This window comes from Taudactylus pleione, unplaced genomic scaffold (assembly GCF_031769625.1).
Source record: "Taudactylus pleione unplaced genomic scaffold, aTauple2 ptg000013l, whole genome shotgun sequence".
NCBI classification, from domain to species: Eukaryota; Metazoa; Chordata; class Amphibia; order Anura; family Myobatrachidae; genus Taudactylus; species Taudactylus pleione.
In genome coordinates, this window is record NW_028284416.1 from 1,601,611 (window position 1) to 1,628,823 (window position 27,213).

The window sequence follows — 27,213 nt, forward strand, 5'->3', positions numbered from 1 at the left end:
ATACATAGTGTATTGTGTGTCATAATTCCAGCATATACAGGACCAGTGATCACAGTAAGCCATTAGATGCGGCAGTAGGGCCATCCTGCCTGAGGTGAACGTATTTATTGTAGATGTGGGCACCATTCCTGACTATTGGAGCAAGTCCGGGAGCCTGGAGGAGCAGCAGAAGAACCTAGCACTGCCCTGGACATATATGTACTTATTGGGCTCTATAGCAGTGCATCTCTAACAGTGCATGTTTTCCAGATCTTCTAGTTGGAGCACAGGTTATTTATTACTGGCTGATACATGTTAAAAGATCCACAGGTGGTGCTAATTATTTCATTTGTGATACTGAGAAGAACATGCAGCACTAGTAACAATCTATTATATTACTGTTTCTATTGCGGTTATGGTGTGGGCTGGGGAGGGGGGTTTCCAGGCAGACGGAAACCCTACCTGCGTTTGCCTATGCTCAGTGTACAAAGTGTCCTGGTCACAACAATCTCTCTTTGGTCCCAGGCGAGCAGGTTTTCCTCTCCATTCAAAATCTTCCAACCAACACAGTCACAGACAGTCAGACAGCAAGCACAGCCCTGAGTGCACACACCAAGGAGGGGGGGGGTATAATGAATTAAGGGAACCCAGCCATTGTCCCGACACATCCCAACAAAATCAGCAGATTTTAGCATTCTGTAATGAATTTTCTACTGTTCTAAAATAATTCAGACATGATATCGGGTTAATGTGTCATATAGCAGATGTCGTATGTAAATAAACTACAGTCAATAAAGGTCGGTCCAGCTTTAATCTTCCATAACTGAAATCACTACAGCTTGGGCTTCACGGGTCTATTAATTTGGATTTATACAGCTAAGGTTATTAATTGCACGCTGGACGCATGTCAAGCTGACCCAGTAACTGGAAAATTAGTGGAATGCATGGAATGCTCAGGGTTCCCATGGTCTGGTTGCCAGGCAACACCGAAGCACTCACAAAGCAGCGTCACTCCCCAGGGGGGCTTCAAGGACCATTAAACCATAAATGGTGGCTCTCTCACCGGCCTTCCGAAGTACACGCTACACGCGGACTAAATCATATTAGAAGATTTAAATTAATCGTACGGAAAGAGACTGTTCTACTTAAAATAAAGGCTATTAAAAAAATAATACTGAATCCTAAAAGGCCCATTAACGGCTCAGGAACAGGAACAAACTCGCTAACGAGATTCACGTGCAGCGTCTGTCTAGAGCCGTACCCTAAATCAACATCTTCTCCCACAGTATTAAGGTTAATTATAAAAACTGGACCAATTAGATTCGTGTAAGGCAGAACCTGTGCGCCACCGTAGCAGATTACTGGTTATTACAAGACTAAATCCCAGAACTGACCCGGTGTCCCCGGATTATTTGGGTCGCCGGGCAGAAGGACGGATTTAGAGTAGATGAGAACATTTTAAAATGTTAATATTTCAGTCCACTAAAGAGCACATGGCGGCTATAAGGTAGTGACCAGGGGACATTTTGTCAGCTGAACCACTGTTCATGATAACGCACCAATTTACTAGGGGCTCATGATGTGCCCGGGCGAAGTCTTCAATACCCACTGATCACTGCAATCCCAAAATGACCTGACACAAACCCGGATATACAAAAACAAAGATCAAGATACTAGTGAACTGGTCGCCTAGACACGGTGGACGCAGCCATTTTGTGGGCAGTCTAAGATTCACTAGGAAACTTCACCTCATGGACAGGCCAGGCCTCAGTGAGGTTGCTGGTCCCTGGCGAATACCTATGCTGCACAACGGTGCAGTAAACAAAATGGCCGCTGCCAAGTGACACCTTTGTCCATAATGGCTGGTCCTGATCAAGTAAAGCCTATGGACCTCCGCACTGCGACAGCAAATATAGCTGAATAGAGTCAGCCAATATAACAACATACGCAGACTGAAATCTGAAATGCTGATATTTATTCAGCTACTGTGCTAAGAGGAGGCAGTTCCCCAGCGTGTGAGGATATAGAGGGCAAGTCACGGGGGGTGATCGGTAGGAGGGCAGCCGGCCTTGCACACTACCTGGGGGAAATTACATGTATACGGCAGGTTTGTGCGTAAACATACAGGGAACAAAGCTGAGAAGTGACAGGGATAGAGAGAGGCTGAGAGGTGACGAATAAGGCAAACACTGGCTCTTACCGGAACGAGACAGCCTGGAAAATAAGGAGAAAGTTATGTTTACACACAATATATTTAAAGACGTTTCCCCCTCTGGGTTACGACAGCAGCATATGACTAGATGTCAAGAGCCAAGAGTGTCCTTATACACAACAGTATTTTACAATGCAGCTAAAAGATACAGTCGTCCCACCCATGATTAAATAAAATATACAGCAAGTTCCCAGCGGAAAGTTATTATTAATGCACCCCAAGAATGGAATGTAACACGTCCGGGACCCTTAATGAATCTTTCCTTTAGTGACACAGGAGTTACTCATCGCAAAGGGATTGTGTGATTTGTAATCTCTACTCCTCCTAAGTGATACAACACATGAAGCCGTGATACCCCCCTCTGTAGCCGCTGTCATTATAAATTCACCCGAGGCGGAGAGAACCTCTAGGAACAAAAAAGCTGGGTACCCCAGACCCCTGCACTCATTCCTGTACAGCGAGGCGCTCTATCACAGATCCTCATTACTCTACAGCATGCTATTGACTAAGAGAGCTGCAGTGCCTCATGCCTCAGTAATGTCAATGGCTCCTAGTGAGCGGATTAGCTGCATTGCGCTGAATATAGATTCAGCCGACAAAATTGTTGCATCCACTGTGAGACAGAAGAATGTTTTACTGCCCTAGAGCCTATTACTACTGTACTGTGCCTCCCGGCTGTAGTCTGGGGTAACCTAAATACGCTCTCACCGGGTTGCCTTGGAGCAGAACAATGTAAACTTTGCTTTAGTAAAACTATATTACATACTTTGGTCCTATAAAAAGTTTATGTTCTTTTAAAAAAAAAAAATAACTCCCCAGTGAGGGGAAATATACTGTATTCTATATATAGGTCTAATCTGCGTCTTTATAACAGGTTAGTAAAGCTAGTTTCTAAGCGTCACAGGCATTTATAGCCCGGCTGTAACATAATTTGTGCTGGACTCTAGCCCCGATTGGTACAAGCCGATTAAAGGCTTTGCTTTGTCTCAGTCTCGCTGTACCGGTCTGATTTGTGCAGGTACCAGATGAATGGTTATAGGGTGACACTTATTGAAAAGTATATTATACTGAAAGACAAACACCAGGCAGCCAATACGGGAGCCAATGACTTATGAGGCACTTTTAGTGCACTTGGTGCCTCATACCTCAGTGAGGTTCCCAGGGAAAGGCTGCATTCGAATGAATATTTATTAAGACACACAATGTTTGCCTTCACTTATGTGTATGCAGCAACAAGCTCGATATGTTGAATTAAACCAAGGCCCTCCGGTCTACATACAGGAGGTTTTCTTTCAACACGGATACATCCCCAGGCCAACATTCCCGTGTGACTGGATCACGCAGCCCACTAAGAACATCTGCAATCTGGCTTTGCCAAATGGCAATACGTAGCGCCCATCCTTATGTATCACAATCCTATTTCCCTATAGAGTACGAGCAGGGCCCTCCGTCCTCTCTGTATGTAATTACTTAGTCTCGCCTTATTAAGGTTTTGTCCCCAATTTTAAAGAGCAATGCAGTGTTCTGGTGCTATATAAATAAATCGTAATGGTGCAGTTTATATCTGTCTACATAAAGCAATGCATTTAAACTCAACAAAAAGCAAAATGAAAGTCCCAATTTTTCATATATGAAGCATAAAAGTAAACCCCCTGCTCAGTGTTACCCCGACATTCCACTGTAGCACTGCTAAGTCTTATTGCCACGTCCACTATAGACAGCGGAAGCTCCTCTTCAATTACTACAAATGTCATGATGGGACGGGACACAGGTCCAAAATAAAGATGGCAGTTACTTCAGCTGCTGTGACATCACTGGGCCCCGCCCCCTACGAGTGACTCTACACCAGCGGTCTTCAACCCTTGGCCCTCCAGTTGCTGTGGAACTACACATCCCAGCATGCACTGCCATAGTTTTAGCCTGCTGTTATATCAAAAAGGTGGCAGTGCATGCTGGGATGTGTAGTTCCACAGCACCTGGAGGGCCGAGGTTGAAGACCCCTGCTCTACACAGTGTATTTAGGGAGAACAAGTCTACAAGTGCTCGTTGAGTTTCTGTTTGTTGCGTAAAGAAGCAGTTCCCTCAGTACATGGCAGCCAGAATAAGCGGTTTCTACCAGACCACATTGTATGTGTTCGATTTGGTCCATATTATACAATTACACAACTATCGTATCGACGAGCTGGAGACATTTTTCACTTCTCCTAATCGGTTCTCTGAGTTATTGCGACGGGAAGAGCTGTCATTTCTAGTCATTCAGTTCCCTATATATATGGCGCAATAACAAAACAGTTTACTCTTAACTACTCAATGGATGAAGGGAAACATTAAAAATATATATTAAAAAAAAAAAAAAAAAAGTGTATAACGTGTTCCCCAGCCGATGCACCAACTGGGAAACAAACGTTGGATTGTCATTAAAAATGATACCATTGGAGGCGATTCAGTTATATTTTGGTCACCCAACGGAGCGCTTCAATTGTTGCTCCGCCTGGGCGCCCGTGCCGCGTGTGCGCGCCCAAAAGCACAGGGTTTAGCCACGTATAGCAGCTAACCCCATCTGAAGTCCTGCTTTGGGCGCCCAAACAGCCGACTTATCGCAAATTTCTGCTCGCCACCCTGGGAGTATGCGAGCAGAAGTGTGTCTAACTGCGGCTACGCGCGCCTGATCGGAGCAACAACTGAAATGCTCTGTCGGGCGCAATATAGAACTGAATTGCCCCCAATATGTCTACAGGTAACAGACAGGCAGCCGCCTAATTTCCCTACACGTTCTACATTTAAATACCTATTAGTGGCTATTTACGTAAGATATCGCCTTCAGCAACAGCACGTCACGGCCAGCAATGTGTGACGTTTTCCTCCGTACCCATAAAAAGCTGCCAGGAAAATGAGTTATTTAGCGGTGACGTTCAGTGGCACATTGCTTGCAAATGAATTGCCCCCATATAATGTTGCTCTGGAAAGGTGCAACACATGCATCATATATAGATTGTAAGCAGCGCCCTTTGTCTGTGTTATTATCCAGGCGCTGTCTGTCCCCAGTTGTAAAGCGTTCTGTAGCACGCTGGCGCTATATAACCTAGGCCTCTACAGATTCATTCTGACTAGCAGACATGATCAAAATGGCCGCTTTCCATCTGTTGCAAATGTACCAGTGCCAGCATAACCTGACAGTTGCATGCTGGGATTTGTAGTTTCACAAGAGCTGAGGCTGAAGGACCGGCCTAGAAGACCCAGCGCCTAAAGCCACAAGGCAGGCTCTATTGATCTTTCTGCATCCGGCTGCACCAACCGGTGTGTTTAATGAGCCGTGACGGGTCTGAGGGACGTACAGCGCAGTACCTTGCGGGTTCCCTGTCAGGCTTTCACTGCTGACTTCCCCTGCAGCCTCGCCCACTCTGCGGGGATCAAAGAAACCAGATATACCATTCTCAGCACCTGCAGCACAATATTTTCACTCTAGATAAGAATCTACACAGTGAAAGTAGATCCCAGGGCAGGCAGGAGTACAGCCTGGTGCAGGAACACGCCCGCATCAGAGCCACATCACCTGGAATGAAAGACGGTCGCAGAAAACGTACATTTTTATACACATCACGCTGCAATCACAAACTCTGTAGATATTTTTTCTTTACTCTATAAAGAAAATTAGGATTCAAATTTTTTCAAATTCTGAAACCTAGAATTTAGGAATTCACTCAGGTCCAGGTTCCTTAGGAGGCAGCAATGTGTCCCCATTAGAGATTGGCCAGTGGAACAAATTCATGATTTATCCTTATATAGACACTGCGCCAACATATTACGCAACCCTTTCCCACAGAATACGGAATCATTCACCTCAGCTTACTGCGTAAGGGCCGGTTTCAGAGTTGTGCGCGATTGCTGGCGCAAATTTGTACGCAGCTGGTGTACGAGAATATTCAAATGTTGCAGACGCCGGGAGATGTATTGAGACGCCGACCGGACCAAAACGTGGTCTGGCAGAATGGCCGCGAGACGCCGGAGTCATATCTCTTGTGTACAAGATCCCAGAAACAGGGCGCGACACGCTCCAAAACGGTCGCTTTTTGCCACCACATCCAGTTACCTCCCCAAATGCTCCCTCACCGTCAATCACACTGCGAGTAAGAAGTCGCTGAGAACGACTACGCTAATGTAACTTTAAGCAAGCGCAGTTCACAGATAGTCGCTCAACTCCGTAAACATTGTCATAGCGTACATAGCGAACCGCTGAATTAGGCCCGAAATTACCTACCAGTATATGATTGGCCTGGGGGGAGGAAATCCTCCTCAAATTCAGGGACAACATGCCAGACAGGGCCCAGGTCAGAATGAACCAAGCCCCCCCTAGCAGTACGTATTAACCACGCCAACGCTGCACCAGTGTAGTTGATCTATAAGTCCAGGCACACACGTGTTGCGCTATCGTCAGCAAAGCACACATGTGAACGTGTATTCCAAAACACAAACATTTGGGACACATTACTAGCCGGCAATAATACTAGGGGTATATTTACTAAAGTGCAGATTTTTAGAAGTGGAGATGTTGCCCATAGCAACCAGATTCTAGCTATTATCTTCTAGAAGGTGCTAGATAAAATGATAAGCAGAATCTGATTGGTTGCTATGGGCAACATCTCCACTTCTAAAAACCCGCACTTTTGATGCTCACTATAGTCCTCCCAGTTTTATTAATGGTGGACAAAACAGGATGTGTTCGGCAAAACCGTCACTCTACCTCAGTGATAGCGAGCGTGACAACAGTATAATGTCAACCCTGATTACATATATTTTACTAGTGGGGAATTCACCAAACCCATCAGCCAAATCCAGAAAACAGGGGGGGGCACATTTGGAAGAGCTGCGGAGGAGATGTACCCTGCGAAAGCCATGTGGGGCGGCAGACTAAAATTCGACTCCTTAACATTAAGAATTTTCAGTCAAATTCTACCAGAAGAAACATTTTTCCAAAGTATTCTAGCATAAATCAATATCCGGCCCTCCATGTGCAAGGAATTTCTTCTGTTTAAGTGTGGTTTCTACACACAGCAGGGGCGGCCATATTAACTAGTGACATCACGGAGATACAAGGCACTAGGTGATGCGGCTAGCTCCTAGTGAATGGACATGGTGAGATTTGGTGCAGCACACAAAATGGCTGCCACCACGATGTACTGACAAACTGGTAAACTTTACGAGAGTCCCAAGCAGGTCACGTGCCTGCTGTTCTATATCTGCCCAGTCAGCCCGATCTTGTCCCAGCTTGTCAGTGGAAATCTCCTGGGCCCGATCACCAGACGCTTGGCAGGTTAGGGCAATTACTTTTATGGCTGGTGTTCATCATCAAATTATAGGGAGCTTTAAAAAGCCTGTCGTGTCTTGTAATGTGCTTATTTTCTAATGCCACAATTTGCACAAATTAAGAAGTGTCACCGCTGACATCGCAGTTCAACGCTGGGAGATTATGCTGACAAATGGGACCTGATAGAATGAGGTGAAACACCCGGCATTCGTCACAGAGGTGGACGTTTCTCAGGAAAGAGAATAAAGGAATACGATTTGCTCTTTGGTAAATAATTAAGGTATCCCGGCACTGGGATAATGGCATCGAATCCGACCAGGGAGTTAACCGTGCAGAGATTGTAGGGTTCATTTTCATTATATATTTAGAGGGATTTTTTATTTCTATCAATTCCAGTACATTTATTCCCAATATCACTAAATACACCTTGCCTGCAACGACGTAAAGTACATCTGCGCACATATCAGCCGGTTACACTACCCGCGACATCGTAAGTTTTCTTGAGCACCCCTATTGGGCTGAGACACAAAATTTGCAGTGTAGCCGCGATATATGCCACATTGTGCCCATCGCGTTGATAGTGTTCACTCTAGCACCCTGCACCTGTCACAGCCCGTGCAGTTCCGCTTTCCTGCCCGATGTGTCGCTCTCTGCTCTGGTGCTTCTAACACACTCTGGTCTGTATCTCAGCAGGTTATTGCATCAGCTGAGTGTGCTAGAAGCACCAGAGCAGAGAGCGACACCCCAGGCAGGAAAGTGGAACTGCAAGTGTTGTGACAGGTGCAGGGTGCTAGAATGAAGACTACGTTGAATTGAATGGCCCCCATAGAGTTAGTAGTAACAGGACAAGCAACCAGTATGCTCTCTAGCAGTTTAACTGCGGCCCCCAGAATCAGCCAAAAGACGCTGGCATACGAATATACAGCCCGTGACTTAAGTTGCTAAAATTAACTACAATACTACACCTATTAATAGACACACCAAGACAGTATCTGGTTAAAACTACCGCTATTAACAAGTGCGCAACCACCTGGGGGTCTGCACCCAAATCAGACCCAGAGTCTGATTAATACCCCATTAATCTCAGATATGCTTCAAAGTACTGGGAATCACATATTTTGGGATCACAGTACAGTAGCTGACGTGACTAGGTAACGCTTTAATATTGCTTTACTTTTTATAAGAGGTCCCGTCGCGCAAGCCATTCCTAAAATCGGTATGTACCTAATACGATAAACAATCTCTCTCCATATTTAGCTGCTAGCCTCTAATCACGGACGATCAGAGGTCCTTGCAAACGGCAACCATCTTGCGTATCTGCGCTCTTGGTGGTCCTCATTACGACACTCTCCGCAGGAAGAACAAGTTTGCCTACCTCTTCAACACTCTGGTCTGGATCTCAGCAGTTTATTGCATTTGCTGAGTGTGCTAGAAGCACCAGAGCAGAGAGCTACACCCCAGGCAGGAAAGAGGAACTGCATGTGTTGTGATGGGTGCAGGGTGCTAGAATGAACACTATCAGCTACTCTCACAACGAGATCAGCAGCGACTTACAAAGCCAGCAGTGTCAGTCACTGTAGTACTGCTGGCTAGGCAGGGTAACGGAGAGCTGCCACTCACACACTTGGGATATTAGGGCAATGTCGGGTGCCGCGAAGGAGTGGCAGTTATTGGTTTTAGTTAGATAAAAGGGACACGCCACAAATAAAGAATAATTAACACGTCTCATTCCTGGGAATGTTAGAAACCCACAACAGAGACTTCCTTATTTCAAGTATTTTGAAACATAACATGCACCAGTCATAGCCACAGAAAAGCACACAAAACAGTTACCCCTAGCAACGTACACAAGTACAAAATATGTCGGCTTCGTTATATACTAGTATAAATATACCTCTTGGGCGGCCTTCGCTGATCAGACACGTGAAATATTTCCTACTGAGGTGTACGAAGACATTGACAACGTGGGGCTCATTAGCAGAGGTATGCCCAAAACAGATATAACCGGTGGATTACACTCAGGGTGTTCAGTATTCAATGTAACGACTACCACTCCCTATCTCCTCTAAAGTTATTAATACCTCACAGGGGTTAGTAGCTATAGGCGCGTCCCTCGTTTTACCAGTTGTGCAAATGTATAATTTGCAGATTTGAGAACAGTAGAAACCCAGCTGAGATACACTGCCCTAGAATTACTATACAGATTTACACCATGATAAATATAGATATGCAGTGTATACACTGAATATAAACAACGCACTTCTAATTTGCGTAACGTACAGCCGTCCTTTCAAACAATTAGCTGTTATTTACTGCAAGTTGGACAAATAAACGCCAATAAAGTATAATATGGAATACAGAACATCCCACTGCTTTTAAATTACGGCACCCAGTTAAATTCTACAATTTGCTAAAGTGCGTGAAGATGGATGCAGCAGCAAGTCGTGCTAACGCGTTTCACTCGTTATGTAATTACACTGCAATGCAAGGGTGGTTTTAGAGGAGGGGGCTCGGGGGCAGAATAGTGGGAAAGGACACCACGGTGTTCAGATTCTAGGTAATATTGGAATTACATAGTAATACAAGTACATGTACCACCGTTAAAGTAGGGATGTGCAGGCTCGGATAGGTTTGAATTTTCCCGCCAAAAATCGGGTCTCAGAAAGAGGCAAAACGTCATCTTTCATGGACAAACAGCATCATTCCTGGACAAAAAGTCCATGGAAGATGAGGTTTGTCCATGAAAGATGACGTTTTGCCTCTTTCCAAGACCCGATTTTTGGCGGGAAAAATCAGAACTTGGCGGGAAAATCGAACCTATCCAAGCCTGCACATCCCTACATTAAAGTATTGTTTACTTGTCAGACCAGCAAAATGCAGAATAAGCAGCTATAACCTGTATCGCAGGAGACGAGATTTATAGCTGTCACCTATATAAGCTTTACGTAAGGTATGAAACTCCACAATAATTTGCTTTTGGGGAAACTGCACATATTTCTCTCCGCTTTTACTTAGTCATGTAACCCTTCGGTGACCAGAGATTCCAAAAACTTTCGATAAAGCAGGGGACACGTCTAGGTACACAAGACAGCCGTCACCGCACACCTACAAAAACCTACCGCACAAAGGAGTGGCGCGTGTCTGGCACCTACATCAATAAATCAGGATTCTCCCATGAAATTGCTGGGAGTGACCAGAATTACAGAGCTGAAATTAGGCAAAGTTTTACTTCTTGGCTGAACACCCAGTGCTGGAACAGCAGGAGGTACCCAGTAAATCTCAGAAATTAAACTTCTGGGAAGTCACCGATGATAAAACCCCAACCTGCATGCCGGAGCAATTAGTGAGGCTGCAAATGGTCGGTGTGAGAAATATTGTGCGCGCTACACTCAAAAACAGGTCCCATCCAGGTGTTGTGGGCAAATGTGGTCTTTTCTGGTCCCCATAATACAGCGGTTTGGTGGTTTTCCACCATCTGGCCGGCCAATCCTGACCAACAACTGAAAACATGGTCACCCGATGAGCACGATCTAACAGTTTGTGGGACCATGTAATGGGGTCACTCAGCACACAAACCGGGTTACCGGATCGCAAGGTCCATCCACAGGATTGCAAAAGTGGCCAAACTCTGGTTAATCCATGCTACCAGATTGTTTGTTTGGCCTCAGCATGGAGTAAGTTGCCGTCTGTTCCCGGTCCCTCACTGCTCCGTCCTTACTACCATCCAATGACATCGTAGCCGCAGAGTGCAACTTGTAATGCTGTATAGGAGATGGATCCATCTTATACAACATGGCCCTTCCCACACGAGGGCGAGAGGGTAACCAGATATTGTATCATCAGACGAGACCATCCAATAGTACAGGCTTATAACCATCAATTCACAATTGCTGGAATCTACGAATGATGTGCTATATATTACTGTAGATTAAAAACAGTCAATCGGAAACATCTCTCGAGGGTTTATGCAAAACAAGTGCAACAAAAACATAAGCAGATTTGCCCCTGATGAATACTGTAAATGCACTGAAACGTCAGCCCCTACCTTCTATAAACACTACGGATGTCTTAGGAAGTTACAGATGAAGCATCGTTACCAAGCACCGGAGGACATGTATGAAAACACTTCTATTAACCAACTGAACATTTGCACATGCAATAAAGCAGAAAAATAAAGTAGCAGCTGGCATCCGATTGTTTGCTCCAAGTTCCAGAATAGCCTCACTTACGGTACCTCCGAACTCGCAGCCCATAGGTCTGTGTACTAAAACCCATGAGTTCGGGGGGACGAGTTCCGCTGGCGGCTTTACAACGGAAGCTCGCCCCCCTCTCGGCTAATTGAATTGAGCCTGGGCTTTTTTTTTTTTTTTTTTCTTTTAAAAGGGGGTTAAAAATGTAATAATCAGATTGACAATTAAAAGGAGACAAAAAGTGTAGCTTATTGATTAAAGAAATAGGGAGCAATGGAACAGGGCACGGGTTGGAAATAGCACAGATGTAATACCAACCTGGCTTTGCGTTCAAAAAGTTGCCGCTGTAAGTCTTGCGGCATAAATCGCAGAGAAACGGCTACCATTACAAACACGTACCATATAGTCTTCATTCTAGCACCCTGCACCTGTCACAGCCCATGCGGTATCTCCATCCTGCCTGGGGTGTCGCCCTCTGCTCTGGTGCTTCTAGCACACAGCTGATGAAACAAACTGCAGTTTGTGTGCTAGAAGCACTGCAGCGGTCACATGACCACAATGTAGATTCGTTCAGCAGAACTCTTCCCATTGGGTCCTGAGTTTCGAAGACAAGGAGGGATTGGCCGCTTTGCCGGGGACAGTTCCTGCTACAGTGGCGACTACCTGTGCTCCTGGATTCTGGTGACGGATATGACCATGAATTTATGCTGCCTGCCCTGACCCTTGGAGAGCGAATGGATTTTGTGCTCCCTTATTTAGCCCTTATTTTTGGATCGAGATTATTACTTCGGTGGAACCAGTTATTATCCACATTGCTGTGGTCATCTAGCCAAAATAATTAATATTCACTATGCTGTTGCCAATCCTCCTGTCAGAGGTTTTGCATTTATGTTCTATTATATGGTGTATATACTCTCTGCCTAAATGACCAATTACACTGGGATGCGGTCAATATCCCGACCGCAAGGATTCCGGCGCCGGAAACCAGACACTTGTCAGCATCGTGAAGGTTAGTAGCGGGGTGGGTGGGGGAGGGTTAGCACGCTAGTGGTTAAGCACCACGGGGGGGTTGAAGGTTAGGTTTAAGGTGCGGTGAGTGGGGAGGGTTAGGTGTAAGCACTATGGGGGGGGGGGGGGGGTTTAGGGTCAGGCACCGGGGTGGGAGGGTTAGAATACTGACCAAGTGTCGATATTCTAACCCTGCCGGGATGCTGGCGTCTGGGTTCTGACCCCTCGGCATCCTGTACCCATCCCTTTATACCATACTGCTGCAGGACCCCCTGCCAGTGGTTCCTATTGCTCAAGAGTACTGTATTCCTATATAGATGGCAATCACCTATATTTCAAATACTTAGGGGGTATATTTACTAAAGTGGGGGTTTACAAAAGTGGAGGTATTGCCCAGAGCAACCAATCAATTTCTAATTATCATTTATCTAGTACCTTCTAGAAAATCTGTGGGGTTCCGTGATTTCGGCGACTTGACTGCTAAGTTTAAAGCGGCAACCAGTTAAAGGACTGGTTTTGCCATATAACTGATTGGCGCTTTAAATTTAGCAACAAAGACAACAAAATCACGCTGGTTCCGTAATCTTGGGACCTATTACATAATATTCATATCAGGGCACAGTTTATCTCTGCTGACAAACTAAGCTTCGAACTACAACATGTATTTTCCATAATGCGCAAGACACTATCTCCTAAGGCAATAAAACTGCAAGAGAAAAACGATAACGATGACGATTTCATGAATACCTTCCAATATTACAGCACTATATGTTTATTTTATTCATTTTCCAATGTCACCAGGAACCGCAATGGGCAATAAATTCTGTGCGATTTGATCTTTAATTTCCAACCTCGCTGGACTGTACGAGTCCCACATGTGCGAAGATTTCTCTACACTTTGATCTAGAAAACTGCACGATTGTCACTAGCGCAATATGTATGGGATTATAACAACAATCATAATGTCAGCCTCCAGCAAAGGCCAAGAGTAAATAATTGAGGTCAACGTAAATGAATGCAGCCTCGCCCTGTGTCATTGTGCAATTTGCTCAGAACAGAGCTATATAAATCGTGTGCTGTGTGGATTAGCGAAGGGACTGTTCCAATGGCAGATTTCTGGGTTTACAACAGAAACAAACATTGCTGTCTGCAAACAGTAATCACTCTAGAAAGGGTGTCCGGTTTCGCTCAGTACACACTGATCGATATATCGTCCGTTTAATGGAATGGCCGATATATCGATGAGTCCATCGGCGGTTATGTACACCTAATATGTCTCTGAACTACGTCATTCACAGACATATCGGATCGAGCCTGCAAACACCGCCGATGACGGGTATGGAGTCGAGATGCAGACGGTCTGCTTCCCGACTGTCTAATCCCAGTGAGGGTCTAATGACAGGTGTCAAAATCCAGACGCCTGTCACTTTACTTACGCCGGAATTAGGAACACCCCCCCAGGAGGGTTAGGGATAGGCACCCTCCTGGGAGAGACTTAGGTTTAGACACTTGGGGGGAGAGGTTAGGTTAGTTAGTACTAACCTTAGCTACTGTCGAGATCTTCACTGGTACCGGTCTAACGGCGTCGGGATTTGAACCACCAGACATGCGTCTGTCGATATTTCATACCGATCCCCGATGACGATATATCGGTCATTTGCTGGTGTGCACATCAACCTAGTGTGTACCCAGCTTTAGTCCAGGCCTCATCTGGATGTCAGCACACATTGAGGCTGGCCCTCACTGAACCATCGCTTCTGTGCTTTTCACAGGTTAACAGAAGCAAATAGGTTACATTGGTAAAAGTGTAACGAAAGAAAAGCAAATGCATAACAACATTACTGAAGCGTACATTCATTTTTAGCTATTTTACCAATTTTCACAGAACATGAGAACGTGAATGAGCCCCCAAATGCCTGCCTTATGCCCACCCCCCATAAACTCACTTATCCAAGATTCCTGATCCCCGGTTCTCTGAATATAACTAGACGTAAAGTGTTTGCCAGGCTGGACACCAATCTGCTTGCCCTGTTAGCACGCACGCGATGCAATGCCCAGTTTACGAGTCAGCAGTAACTTTCCACCGCTCATAAACAGATGCATTAATGACAGACCTTAGAACGTGCTGAAATCCTTTACCCATTCCATGAATCTGCTGGCCGGCCTAGTTTGTGGTGACCGAGTGAGTCCCGCATCACTAAAGGTTCATACACACACAATGATTTTTTTGAACGATTATCGATAATGATATCGTTTATCGTTCAAAAAAATCGTTCACTTTGAGTTAAAACGATGAACGATTATCGTTCATGCGCATTCACGTTTGTGGTTCAGTCACACTGACCAACTGAACCATTTTCATTAAGGGAATATGCAAAAATCGTTTGTAGTTCAAAAAAATCGTTCATTACACTTTAAAAAAACTGAAAGATAATCTGACAGAAAATCGTTCATAAAATCGTTGGTAACAAAAATCGTTGTGTGTGTATGCAGCTTTATGGAGCATACACATGGTCAGATGAACGATTTTACCAAAGATTTGAACGATTTTTGACAGTATTAAAATGAATGGAATCGTCCAAGTCTGACTGCAAACACCATCAGATGTCAGATATCATTATCTGACCATCGGGAACGCGCATCGTTCAAATCGTTCATCTGACAAATGTCAGATTTTCCTTCAGATATGAACGATTGAACAATTTTTTAAATAGTCATCGGTCAGATCTGAAGAAAAATCTGACCATGTGTGCGCTCCATTAAGAGTTAGGCAGGAGAGACTGAAGGCTCAAATCCTAAATTAAAACAGAAAAAACGATTTAAACGCTCACGGATTAATCCGAGGATAGCAAACTGCGGCAGTGGCTACGCAAAGCAGGGCCTGTGATAACCTAGCCTGCTCTTTTTTGTGTTTTGCCCCCAAACCAGACTTTATGGGGGCAATTCAATTCCCAGCGCGGCGATGTAGCTCCTGGGATGAGTGCCCGTAGCTATTCAATGGGCCGCACTGAAAATGCGCAACAAGAATATTTCTGCTCACACCCTCCTGAGATGTGGGCACAAATCCGACTTACCTAGTGCCACGGGGCAGCATTGCGTGCGGTTACAGCATGGCACCCGGCAATTATGTTGAAAAATACAGTTCAGCGCGACTTAGCTCCGGCCATTAGTCGCTGTAAACTGTATCTCCCGATTTAAGTGCAAGGTGCAATTAAATAGCTCTGGGCACTGATCTCAGGAGCTCCGTCACCGCGCTGGGCATTTAATTGCCCACTATATGCTTGGGAGCATTATGCTTGGCATTAGAAGCACCGAAACCACCTCTCTCATCCCCCATCTAGTATATACTCACCCTACTGACTCGCTGTATTCCCCAGGCATCAGAGACTGGGAAATTCTAAAATGAGTAGGGGCCGAAACACGGTGCCAAAACATGCCGGCAAGATACACTTCAGTTTATGTATCCCGGGCATGGAGCACCCATAGGACCACCAATAGAACATCAACAAGCCTTAAGAGGAAAATATAAACATGAGACTGTGGTTTTCTTTCAGGGGAAACAAACTGTACCTGGCCGGCGGCCACTGAGTGACCTGGATCCTGCAAAATATTAACACTGTGCTGTCAATAGCTAAACGGGTTCTCTACCTTCAGACTTAAGAAGCTGAACCTGATCCCAGGAAAACTATTAGAGAGGGGATGTTAGACTCCCAAGGTGACAGCAGCACGTGACAGACGGGTGTCTAACGCATCAGGTGCAGCCATCCCTCCAGGGCTATACAATGCTGTTCCTTCCTGGCAGCTCTAAGGTGCTTTGTACAAGTACTACAGAGGTTTAGGTAAGGTCTCAGTGATCTACAGCCTACATAATCTGCAGCCATGACAGGTCAGGAAACAGAGACTATAGACACTGGGCCTGATTCAGAGCCGGACGCTATTTGCGGACGGTCGTTCCAAAAAAGGGGCCGGCTATTTAATTGAGCGCTCGCTCTTTGTGGTTTGTTGACGCCTCTATGTCTGAGTGAGCGACAAATGCGCTCGCTATTTTGTAAAGACGCCCCTTTGCCGTTCGCAACACACGTCATCTCCGGTATTTATTAGATTAATCGGGTACATCGAAAGGCGTCTGAACTGCTCGCAGTGCTTGTGGTAGGATTTACTTCCCACTATCACTGCGAGCAGTTCAGGCTAAAAGACAACCAAGTGACGTGGTTGATGACGCTCCTTTACTAATTATGCATGCCCATTAAACGCCCTTTTGACCGTTAGGTACGCCTGCGTTCGGATCTCCATACCCCCGTTTTCAAGCACCTTCCCGTTACCACCCACAAACGGTACATTCTGTCAATCACATTAGCAGCCCCTCGCTGTTTTGCGAGCGCACGATTTCCGACCGCAATGACTGGTTTGCGCATGCGCATTACGACCCATACGCAGTTGTGCGAACATCGCTCAGTGCGAAAGAGCGGCCACTTACGAGCGGCTCTGAATCAGGCCCACTGTTCCATAGGGGTCTATATAGCTATAGATGAAACCTGCTCTGCCCAGCATGGCGGCTTGTTTTTGCTCAACTCAATGTATCAAAGATAATCGTCTGTCAAGAAATCTGCCAGCCAATGGCAGTAAAGCCCTGAATGCCAAATGGGGCTTCCGCACATGCTCTAGACCGCAAGTAGCAATAAGTAACTTTGCGCTCCCGTTTTTCACACTATCCAATTACAAAAGACTCGAAAACATCTTCACACACACAAACACACAAATTAATGGGAGTCAGGTACTCACCAAATATGGTAGCATGCCAATAGAGAACAGTGGCCCTCATTCAGAGCCGTACGCTCTGAGCAGAGCGCACGCTCTGAATGAGGGCCGGGCTCCATTTTCATGGAGCGTCCTCCTGGACGCTCGTATAGCTGTGGGTCACCACCCACAGGCTATACGAGCGTGCTTTGTGATGGCCGCGATGGTCGAGACCATCGCGACCATCGAAATTGCGAGCCGGAGCCTGCGGTTGAGGTTTTCAACCACAAGCTCCGGAGTGATTTTGGCTCTATCAGAGCCAAAATCACTCCCACTGACATCACTAGTGATGTCAGTGGGCCGGCTTCTGACGGGAGGCGTTCCCGTGGGAACGCCCCCGTCAGGGAGGCACGCCCCCGGCACGCCCACCAAAGGGGGCGTGCTGTCAATCAACATTGACAGCACGCCCCCTTTGATCGGACACAACGAGCGAAGGACTTTCCTTTGCTCGTCGCGTCTGGCGCATGCGCACGACGGAGCTCCCTCCGTCGTGCGCATGCTCAGTCCATAACATCGACCCACTTGCGAGCGGACAGCCGCTCGCGAGTGGGTCTGAATCAGGCCCAGTATTCATAGGTTTATGGCAGCACTCGGGGGCTAATCAATTATGATCGGAAGGAGTTTGTGAATTATTATGGATTTAGCCCAGGTGCCGCTTATTAACATATTTTATAAAGACAAATTATAGATCTCGCTATCTAGGAGTTGGTGTGTTTAGCAAAATGTAAGATGAAAAGAGCTCTGACCTCATAACCCTCCAAAAGCTACCAAACAAATCGCCTTAAAAACAATTGGGAAGTAAAGCAGTGGTTTCAAGAAGAACTAAAGATGGGTACGCATTTAGACGACGGATCGGTCAGAAATCCAATCCGCCTTCTTAGCTGTGATTGGGATGCTATACACACTTACCAATCGGTGGCCGCTCGATGCGTCTCGGCTGACATCACAACTGGGCAGGTATTTAAATTTGCTCGACCAGTTGACTGGTAATTGTCGCCAGGTCCCTGCAGTCAGTCTATGGGTGGTCGGCGGGTCGCCAGTACACACAGTCCGATGCACCGATAGATCGGCTAGATATATCAGCATCGGCTGTGCTGCAGGGTCGACCTGATAAGTCGGAACATCACACCAGTCGATACACTCGCAATAATCACTCTTCAATAGAGCGAGCGATATATCGCCAAGTGTGTACCCAGCCTAAGAAAGGATTTCATCTCCCCAGCAATTTACGGTTACTCATTTTTCCCGCAACACTCTGATGAGGAACATCAGGATTTACATAGTTTCTAACCTATATACACTTGTTAGCTGAAATATCAAACTTAAAAACGCACTTATAGGACTTTTCAAGTCAGGTAGCCAGCACGTCCCTTCCCCTACTCCAATATGTAGTACGTGTTATTCTAATTATAAACCAACCTACGGGAATGCTACTAAAAGCACCAAAATCAGCAAGTATTAAGTGTGGGCCAATATTTGACTTACTCCAATAATCATTGATCCAACAAAGTCAAATATTAAAATATTTCCAAAGTTCAATGACCAAAAAAAAAAAGAAAAAAGTTAGACATCGGCATTTACCATGAAGAGGGACCTTGCACAACGTACCTTTTTTCTTGTAGAGCCATTCTTTAATAGACAGGATCTAGACAGGGACTGATATCCGCCAATGACATGGATTTCATCCACGGTTGGATAGCGCTTTTTGAGCAGCGCCCCGAGATCGGAATACGGAGCCTCAGACCCATCTGACGATTTTCTTTTAAACGTAGCCTCGTCATCATCGTCTTCGTCCACCACTGGGCTCCTTAAGGCCTCCTGCTCGGTAACAGGCTTTCTCTTGGGTACAACGGTAAACGTATTGCCACCCTTACCGCGGGCAGACGAGAGGGAAGCATGCGGCCGATAGGAAGACACTGAGGAGTCCGTTACTTTTAAAGCTGGTTTGACCTCTTTCTTTCCTTCCCGGTCCTCGAAATTGACTATGTCGTCTATGTTGGTGATGGGTATATCCGCTTTGACAGCGTCCTCCTGTAGGTTTGAGACTGGTACAGTCAATAGGTCCACATCGCCTCCTTGCTGCGCTCTACTGATGTACTCAAACTCGGCACCAGAGTCCGTAAATGAATGACGCTCCGAGGAAATTCTGGACGGCAAAAGGCCGCTTTGCCAATCAAAATCTGAGAGGGAGGGCACATTGGACGCTTGTAGCGTCACTGGAAGGACAGTCTGTTCTAACCTTCCATTGCCATTAACCGTGAATTCTTGAAGCTTTGTTGAGGCATGGTCATCTTTTGACCGGTAGCCATTTTTAGGAGCGTCTATGCAATCTAATTTGGGGCCATTAACTGTGGAAGCACTGTTTTTCCCCTTTGGCTTTTCAATGGTGGTGGTCTGCACCAAACCATCGTTCTTCGGTACAGAAGGGGCCTGCCTCTTCTTTGGAATAAAAACGAAAGAGTTCTTAGATTGCAAGCGGATGTTCGCAAGGGTTTTTGCTTGGATGTCGTCATCGGGGATGCTACTTAGATCCGGCTTTGGTGCAGGTTTAATCTCAAAAGAGTCATTACTACTGGTGGAAGAGGATACTTTCATTTGCTGGCTAGGAGTGGCACTGGTGAAGGCCTGGTCATAGTGGTTATATACAGACATTTCAGACTGACTGGCACTGGGAGGGATACTAGATTTAAGGTGGTCCACCTCAGACTTTGGCCTCCATGTGTTGGCGCCTTTGGGGATCTCACTAGTGGGGTCATTTGGTGAAGATGGCACTAGACCACTTTCCTCCGATGGACGCTTGACCTTGGTACCTCTAGGTCGCTTGCTCTTGGACAATAGATCTTGAATTTTAATAGAACTACCTGCCTTTGAGTTTCGGTCAGCGGGATCAACGTGACCATTTGTAAGAGGTGTGCAGTCTCTTGGTACGCTTCCATCTGTCGCTTCAGGCGGCTTAACCTTGCTAGCGGACGCCACTCTCGGGTTAATGACCATGGTGTTGCCACTGGTCTTCTTTGCAACACTTGCCAGCTTCAGTGAGGGAAGGTTGTTGCCCGTATGCCCCAACTCAAACTTCTCCCTGACAGTGGCCACGATTGGCGACAGAGATTTCTCATCAGGGCTAAACTCGTAACTAGGGGACAGGGGAGAAGACGGAGACAGAGAGGTGCCCGGCCCCGGCGAAGCCATGGGGCTGGGGGGTCTTTTCTGAAAGAGGCCGGGATCTGGCAGAGAATGGACGACGGGTGACTTGGAAGGAAGCCAGGAGGGGTTGTTGAGGGGAAAACGTTTGCTGTCCTCGTCGAGCAAAGAGGCGGATGAAGGGGAGGTCTCTCCGGACCGCTTGGGCACCCTATTCTGGGGGGCTTGGCCATGCCGCTCGGCGGTGGCCACAGGCTTTGGCAACAGGGGGGGCTTGCCGTCTCGCTCCAGCAAGTTCTCCCAACTCCTGGACCTCACCGGCTTACCGTGCCCATGGTCGAACTTCTCCAGCAGCCGGCTGACCCGGCCGGCCTCCTCCAACATCTGGCGGTGCTCCGGGGGCTCTTTCCTGGGGTGTGCCAAGGCCTTCTTGGGGGGCTCTTGCTTGGGGGGCTCAGGCTCATAGATGACCACCTCGGAGGCCCTGATCTCGGCCACCTTGCTGCCCCTCCTGGACATCAGCTCCTCCACAGGGTCAACGGCGTGGCCAGCGGGCTGGCTGAAGTAGCCCGGGTCGGACTCGATGATGATGATGTTGTCGGCACGGATGGTGCGGATGCCGGGCACGTTGCCGTACAGGTCCAGCAGCTGGCGGATGGGGGAAGCGTCCCGGGCCGGGGGGTAGTGCTGCTGGGGACGCCGGCGCCGCCGCTCCTTCTCCAGCCTGATGAAGGGGTTGTCGTGGAGCGGACCCAGGCTGTCCTGCAGCACTAGCCGCTCCGGGGATTGGGTCCGGCGGCTGGGGGACGTCTCCTTCCTCCCGGCCCGGGGCGACGGAGCAGCAGCGCTGGCCATCTTCGCCCGCTTCCTCTCCAGCACCTCCATCTTCCAGGCCGGCATCTTCCCCCCCGGAGACGGCTCACGCCGGGACCAACTTTTCGTGCCGCTCACCGCCATGCTCGGTGCGGGGGATGTGTGACCGGCTCAGCTGCTCGTCCGGCCGCACCGCCCGCAGCAGCACCTGACTGACTGAGGGAGCCGGGCACCGGGAGATGGTCCTGTCACCGCGGGCTCCGCCCAACAGCCGCGCGTCATCACATCCCCTGGCTCCGGGGACTGGTCCTCTGTCATTTCTACCCTATACTCCATTGTAGAGAACACACCCCCTGGTCTTTGGTGATTGGACCTCTACCATTCTGTACTCCACCTTTCATGTAACGTCATCAAAGGGACCACTCCCCTTACTGACTGAGAACAAACCGAATCCTGTCACTTGGGGCTTAATCTACATAATCATCAGATGGACACACCCACCAAAACAATCAGGACCCCGCCTCTTACCTGTATGTAAATACCTGGACCCTCCTACAGTAAAACGTCACCATAGTGGCCACGCCCCTTTCCTCCCTCAGGCGATGTTCTTTCTCCATTTATTCAGCACCAGCAGTAATCTCCTTACTAGTTATTATATTATAATTATTATTATTATTATTATTAATATATTTATTATTTTTATAATTATTATTATTATTATTATTATTATTTTTATTATTAGTATTTTATTTTTTATTATTAGTAGTAGTAGTAGTAGTATTATATTTATTATTTATTATTATTAGTAGTAGTAGTATTATATTTATTATTTTTTATTATTATCATTATTATTATTATTATTATTAGTAGTAGTATTATATTTATTAATTATTATTATTATTATTATTATTATTATTATTATTATTATTATATTTATTATTATTAGTATTAATAATAATTATTATTATTATTATTGTTATTTTATCTTTATACCACTGTAGTATCTGCCATTGTTTCACACCTATACCTTTTATTTAATTTTTTTAATATATTCATACTTTATACTAATTCTCAAGTCTTGCAACTTGAACACCTCTAGGCTCCTTTTTTGGTTATAATATACTTTTGTAGTTGTGCCTTTACATCTTCCAGCACTGTTCTTCCTTTTATCTGATTTTGACCTTTGACCTGTACTGCTTTCTCATCTCACAGTCATTACTACTACTGACTCCCCCCCCCCCAACTGCCTCATCTACACAATGTCTCTTTTCTTCTACTCCTCCCTCACTCAGCTGCTACATTATTTTCTCCTCTACCACCAGTTTTCACCTCATTTCTCCATCCATAGTCCCCTCTACGTTCTCCCCCTCCTTCCCCTCCCCTGTCTCTCTTCATCACATATAAGTCTCTCCACTGCATCTCCCACAACTCCAGTATTATTAACTTCTCTTTCACCATGGTCCTGCTGCACCACCACTAAACTCTGCACCCTCTCTTTTCTCCAAGTTACCTATCCTTCCCCCCCCCACACCACACTAAACCTCCATCTTACTCACCTCCTGCTGTCACCCTTCCTCATTCAGAAGCCAGCCACATAACCCCACACTCCTTATCCTCCTTCTCTAGATCAATTTCACATCCACACTACATCAACCCTAATAATCTCATTCTGTTCTCGCCTCTTAACTTTGTCCCTCTCTCCTGTTCCCTCTGGAAAGCCAGTTTTGTCTATAATAAACTGGTCTCCGTTCATGAGCACTTCATCTGCAATGCCTTGATTCTCCTTGCCATCACCAAACCCTGGCTATACCCCTCTGACACCACTGCTCCTGCAAAATTCCTCCATCACTTGGCTTCCTGGCTCTTAATCTTCAAATGGGCCCTCAAGACCCATTTCTTCCTCAATGCTCTCCAGCGCTCATCCTAACCCACTACTCTATGCTCCTTCCTCACTATCTAGCCCATCTGTGTCACCCCTGTTTGTCTGACCCTCCCCTCAGAATGTAAGCTCTCACGAGCAGGGCCCTCTTTCCTCACGTGCTTCTTCTTGCCTTACTTTTACTTTCATTTACAATGGCACCTATAACTGATTACTGACACCCTGCTGCTTATTTAGGTGTTATGCAGCATTGTTTATAAATCATGTACTAGTCCTGCATTGTCTGTACTGTTAATAATTGTTGTCTTGTGTGCTCATTTGTTTCCTTACTTTGTAAGGCGCTGCGGAACCCTTGTGGCGCCATATAAATAAAGGATAATAATAATAATAATTATCACGGCCCTAACTGTGTGGAGTTTGTATATTCTCCCTGTGTTTGCGTGGGTTTCCTCCGGGTACTCCGGTTTCCTTCCATACTCCAAAAATATACTGGTAGGTTAATTGGCTCCCAACAAAAATGAACCCTAGTGTTAATTTTTGTACGCATGTGATAGGGAATATAGGGGGTCATTCAGACCCACTCGCGAGCGGCAGTACGCTCGCAAGTGTGTCGATGGTCCCCACTGCGCATGCGCACGACGGAGGGAGCTCCGTCGTGCGCATGCGCGAGACCCGGCGAGCGAAGGACTTTCCATCGCTCCGGGTCTCGCACCAAAGGGGGCGTGCTGTCGATGTTGATTGACAGCACGCCCCCTTTGGTGGGCGTGCCGGGGGGCGTGCCTGCCAGACGGAGGCGTTCCCATGGGAACGCCTACCGTCTGAAGCCGGCCCCACTGACATCACTAGTGATGTCAGTGGGAGTGATTTTGGCTCTGATAGAGCCCAAATCACTCCTGGGCTTGTGGTTGAGAAACCCGACCACAGGGTTTCACTCGCAAGTCCGATGGTTGCGATTGTCAAGACCATCGCGACCATCTTGTTGGACGCTCGTATATGCTGTGGGTGGTGACCCACAGCTATACGAGCGTCCAGGAGGACGCTCCATTTTAATGGAGGAGGGCCCTGATTCAGAGCGAGCGTTCTGGTCAGAGCGTCCGGCTCTGAATCAGGGCCATAGAGTGTAAGCTCCACTGGTGGCGAATGGCCAAATATTCTCTGTAAATCACTGCGGAATATGTGTGCGCTATATAAATAACTGGTAATCAATAAGTAAATTATCAATAACAATTGTTTTTGTTATTATAATTTTTTTTATTATGTATTATTATTAGTTATTATTACCAACCCATGATTGCCAGTTGTCCATAAGTTGTAAGAAACAGTTCTTCTAAACTACAAAAATGTTAAGAAAAAGTAAAAAAAAAGTATTAGAAATATCTTTGCATTATTCTAATCATTTTTATAGTCAAAACTCTGTAGTAAAAAGTGTATGGGAGGTGAGGCAGTACCTCACCTGTCTACCTTTTATGCACATCCCTGATCAAAACACACCAAATTTCCAGCACTATATACTGCTGCACCTTTGTATAATGCCCACATGCACCCTCGGGTTGATATATGTGTGTGTAAATCTGACTGATACTAGCCAATGCCCCCTCAGCCATTTACCTCACCACATGTCACTGATATAAGGAGGATTGGCAGCAAGGCCTAGCCACCGGAAAACACACAAGAAGATCTGCAAAATGTTCTGTTAGTGTACGGAAAAATCTAGATGGTGGTTGGAAGAGTCTGCACCAAATCTTCTCCACAACATCTTCCCTATGGCGGCCATGTCTGAAAGTCCAATGGTACCGGCAAAAGATATTGGGCTTAATTGAAATCTGTTTATCTTTCTGAGTCCTCTGTTGTAATACTTTTGAATAAACCCATTGAAGCCTTGAATCTCTCATGTAATAACCTTATCATGCACATAAATCTTAAATGGCATTCGGTATGTGAGAAACGTGGGGTACCTAATAAGATTAGTATGAAACGCACTTTAGGGAGTCCATAAAATGTGAGAAGTCTGGCACTGGCCCCACGTATGCCATAAGAGAGCTGATATTGACTATTCTCGTCCTTGACCCTGTCCTACCCCATCCCTTTTACTGCATAATATATGTAGAATATCCTTATTTTGGAATGGGATTGAAATGCCAGCGGCTGCCCGACAGGATGAAAATCTTGACAAAGCCAGGTAAGTATGCTAACCTCCCCTGTCCACCTCCTAACCCTCCCTTAGTGGTGCCTAACCCTAACCTCCCCCCTAGTGCCTAACCCCCCCTTACCGCTCCCTAAACCTAACCCTCCCGGGGGGGGTGCCTAAACCCTAACCTCTGCCTGGGGGTGCCTAACCCCTCCCCCAAAACCTAACGCTAACCCTGCTAACTGCCCTAAAGTTAACCTTCCCAGTGGCGGTTCTAGGGGTGGGCTAACAGGGCCGTCGCCCGGGGCGCCGGCCCCTAGCGGGTGCCAATGAGTCCCCAGAAGGTAAAAATTTTTTCCATAATTAAAAAAAAAACCAGCGCCGGTCTCCCCCGCGTTGCCGGGCGCCCGCTGATATTTGTTATCAGCGGGCACCCGGCTCCCTCCCTGCAAAGGCAGCCGAAGCTCACCCCAGAGCACTATGGGAGGGACGTCATGACGTCTCTCCCATAGATCCGTGGAGCTGGAGCTCACTCCAGAGCTCCGGCTCTGGCAGAGAGCACTATGGGATGGACGTCATGACGTCTCTCCCATAGATCTGTGGTGGAGCCGTGCTCGGACCGGACGGCAGCAGACGCAGGAGCGGGGCCTAAGGTAAGTATTGTGTTTGTATTTTTTATTTTTCAGAAGGGAGGCATGGGGGCATTACTACTGGGGGCATGTCTATAAGGGGCATTACTACTGGGGGCATGTGTATAAGGGGCATTACTACTGGGGACATGTCTATAGGGGGGCATTACTACTGGGAGCATGTCTATAAGGGGCATTACTACTGGGGTATGTCTATAAGGGGGCATTACTACTGGGGGCATGTCTATAAGGGGTATTACTACTGGGAGCATGTCTATAAGGGGCATTACTAGAGGGGTCATTACTACTGGGGGCATGTCTATAAGGGACATTACTACTGGGGGCATGTCTATAGGGGGGAATTACTACTGGGAGCATGTCTATAGGGGGAATTACTACTGGGAGCATGTCTATAAAGGGGCATTACTACTGGGGGCATGTCTATAAGGGGACATGTCTATAAGGGGCATTACTACTGGGGGCATGTCTATAAGGGGCATTACTGCAGGGGTCATTACTACTGGGGGCATGTCTATAAGGGACATTACTACTGGGGGCATGTCTATAGGGGGGAATTACTACTGGGGGCATGTCTATAAGGGGCATTACTACAGGGGTCATTACTACTGGGGGCATGTCTATAAGGGACATTACTACTGGGGGCATGTCTATAAGGGACATTACTACTGGGGGCATGTCTATAAGGGGCATTACTACAGGGGTCATTACTACTGGGGGCATATCTATAAGGGGCATTACTACAGGGGTCATTACTACTGGGGGCATGTCTATAAGGGACATTACTACTGGGGGCATGTCTATAGGGGGGAATTACTACTGGGAGCATGTCTATAAAGGGGCATTACTACTGGGGGCATGTCTATAAGGGGACATGTCTATAAGGGGCATTACTACTGGGGGCATGTCTATAAGGGGGCATTTCTAATGGGGGCATGTCTTTAAGGGGGCATTACTACTGGGGCATGTCTATAAGGGGACATTACTACTGGGGGCATGTCTATAAGGGGGGATTAATACTGGGGACATGTATATAAGGGGGCATTCCTACTGTGGGCACTACTATAGGGGGCATTATTACTGGGGCACTACTAATGTGGGCACTATTATAGGG

General features: G+C 46.6%; 1 protein-coding gene across 1 annotated transcript in view; it reads right to left on the reverse strand.

Annotated features, from left to right (window-relative positions):
• Positions 1 to 21,750, reverse strand: part of TPRN (taperin) — a 50,219-nt gene extending 28,469 nt beyond the window's left edge. Inside the window, exon 1 of the mRNA XM_088469694.1 lies at positions 19,100 to 21,750. Coding sequence (XP_088325820.1) covers positions 19,100 to 21,589 — 2,490 coding nt within the window. The 5' untranslated portion in view covers positions 21,590 to 21,750. The remainder of the gene's footprint in view (positions 1 to 19,099) is intronic.
• Between the last annotated feature and the right edge of the window lie 5,463 nt (positions 21,751 to 27,213).